This window comes from Tupaia chinensis, unplaced genomic scaffold (genome assembly GCF_000334495.1).
Source record: "Tupaia chinensis unplaced genomic scaffold, TupChi_1.0 Scaffold000612_1, whole genome shotgun sequence".
Lineage (NCBI taxonomy): Eukaryota > Metazoa > Chordata > Mammalia > Scandentia > Tupaiidae > Tupaia > Tupaia belangeri.
Window position 1 is genome coordinate 1,254,386 of NW_006160131.1, and position 586 is coordinate 1,254,971.

The window sequence follows — 586 nt, forward strand, 5'->3', positions numbered from 1 at the left end:
GGTGGGAGCGGCCCTGGGCCCCCCGCCCCTAGTGTGGGTCCCTAGCCCCTCTCACCTCGGCTGGGGGGATGCCCTCTGGGGGGCGGCAGGGCAGCACGATGCCCTGCTCCAGGGACACCTCCTTGGCCAGCGGCTCCTGTTCAAAGTTCTTGCGCAAATCTGGGAGAAAAACAAGAGTGTCCTCCTGCCTGGGGCCCTCACACCTGCTCACCCTGCTGGCTCTGTCCCTCGGTCCTGGGGGCCATGACACATGGCAAGAGGAATGCCAAGTGCCCCGAGACATGGAGGTGACCAGGCTGCTGTCCCTTGGTGCTTTCTCTACCCATCAAGGCAGGGTGTGAGGTCTGACCTGACTCCCTCCTCCAGGCAGGCCTGCTGTCCCCTCCCAACTACCCTGCCCAGGGCCACCCTCACTCACAGGCGATACGGATATAGGCCTTCTGGCTCTTGGTGGTGCCCGAGGAGCTCCACGCCACGCACTGGCACCAGTACTCTTCCAGCCCGAACACCTTCTCCACCTGCTGCCGCGAGACGTTGATGCGGACTTCCATGGCCGGCAGCCCTGGGGGGGGGAGGGGCCGGGTGG

The 586-nt window shown here is 65.7% G+C and overlaps 1 protein-coding gene across 1 annotated transcript in view; it reads right to left on the bottom strand.

Moving 5' to 3' along the window:
- Positions 1–586, bottom strand: part of UNC5A (unc-5 netrin receptor A) — a 15,881-nt gene that overhangs the window by 9,122 nt on the left and 6,173 nt on the right. The window contains exons 5-6 of the mRNA XM_006158932.1: positions 419–562; positions 47–159 (exon numbers count right to left, since the gene is read on the bottom strand). Of these exons, the coding sequence (XP_006158994.1) occupies positions 47–159; positions 419–562 (257 nt within the window). The remainder of the gene's footprint in view (positions 1–46; positions 160–418; positions 563–586) is intronic.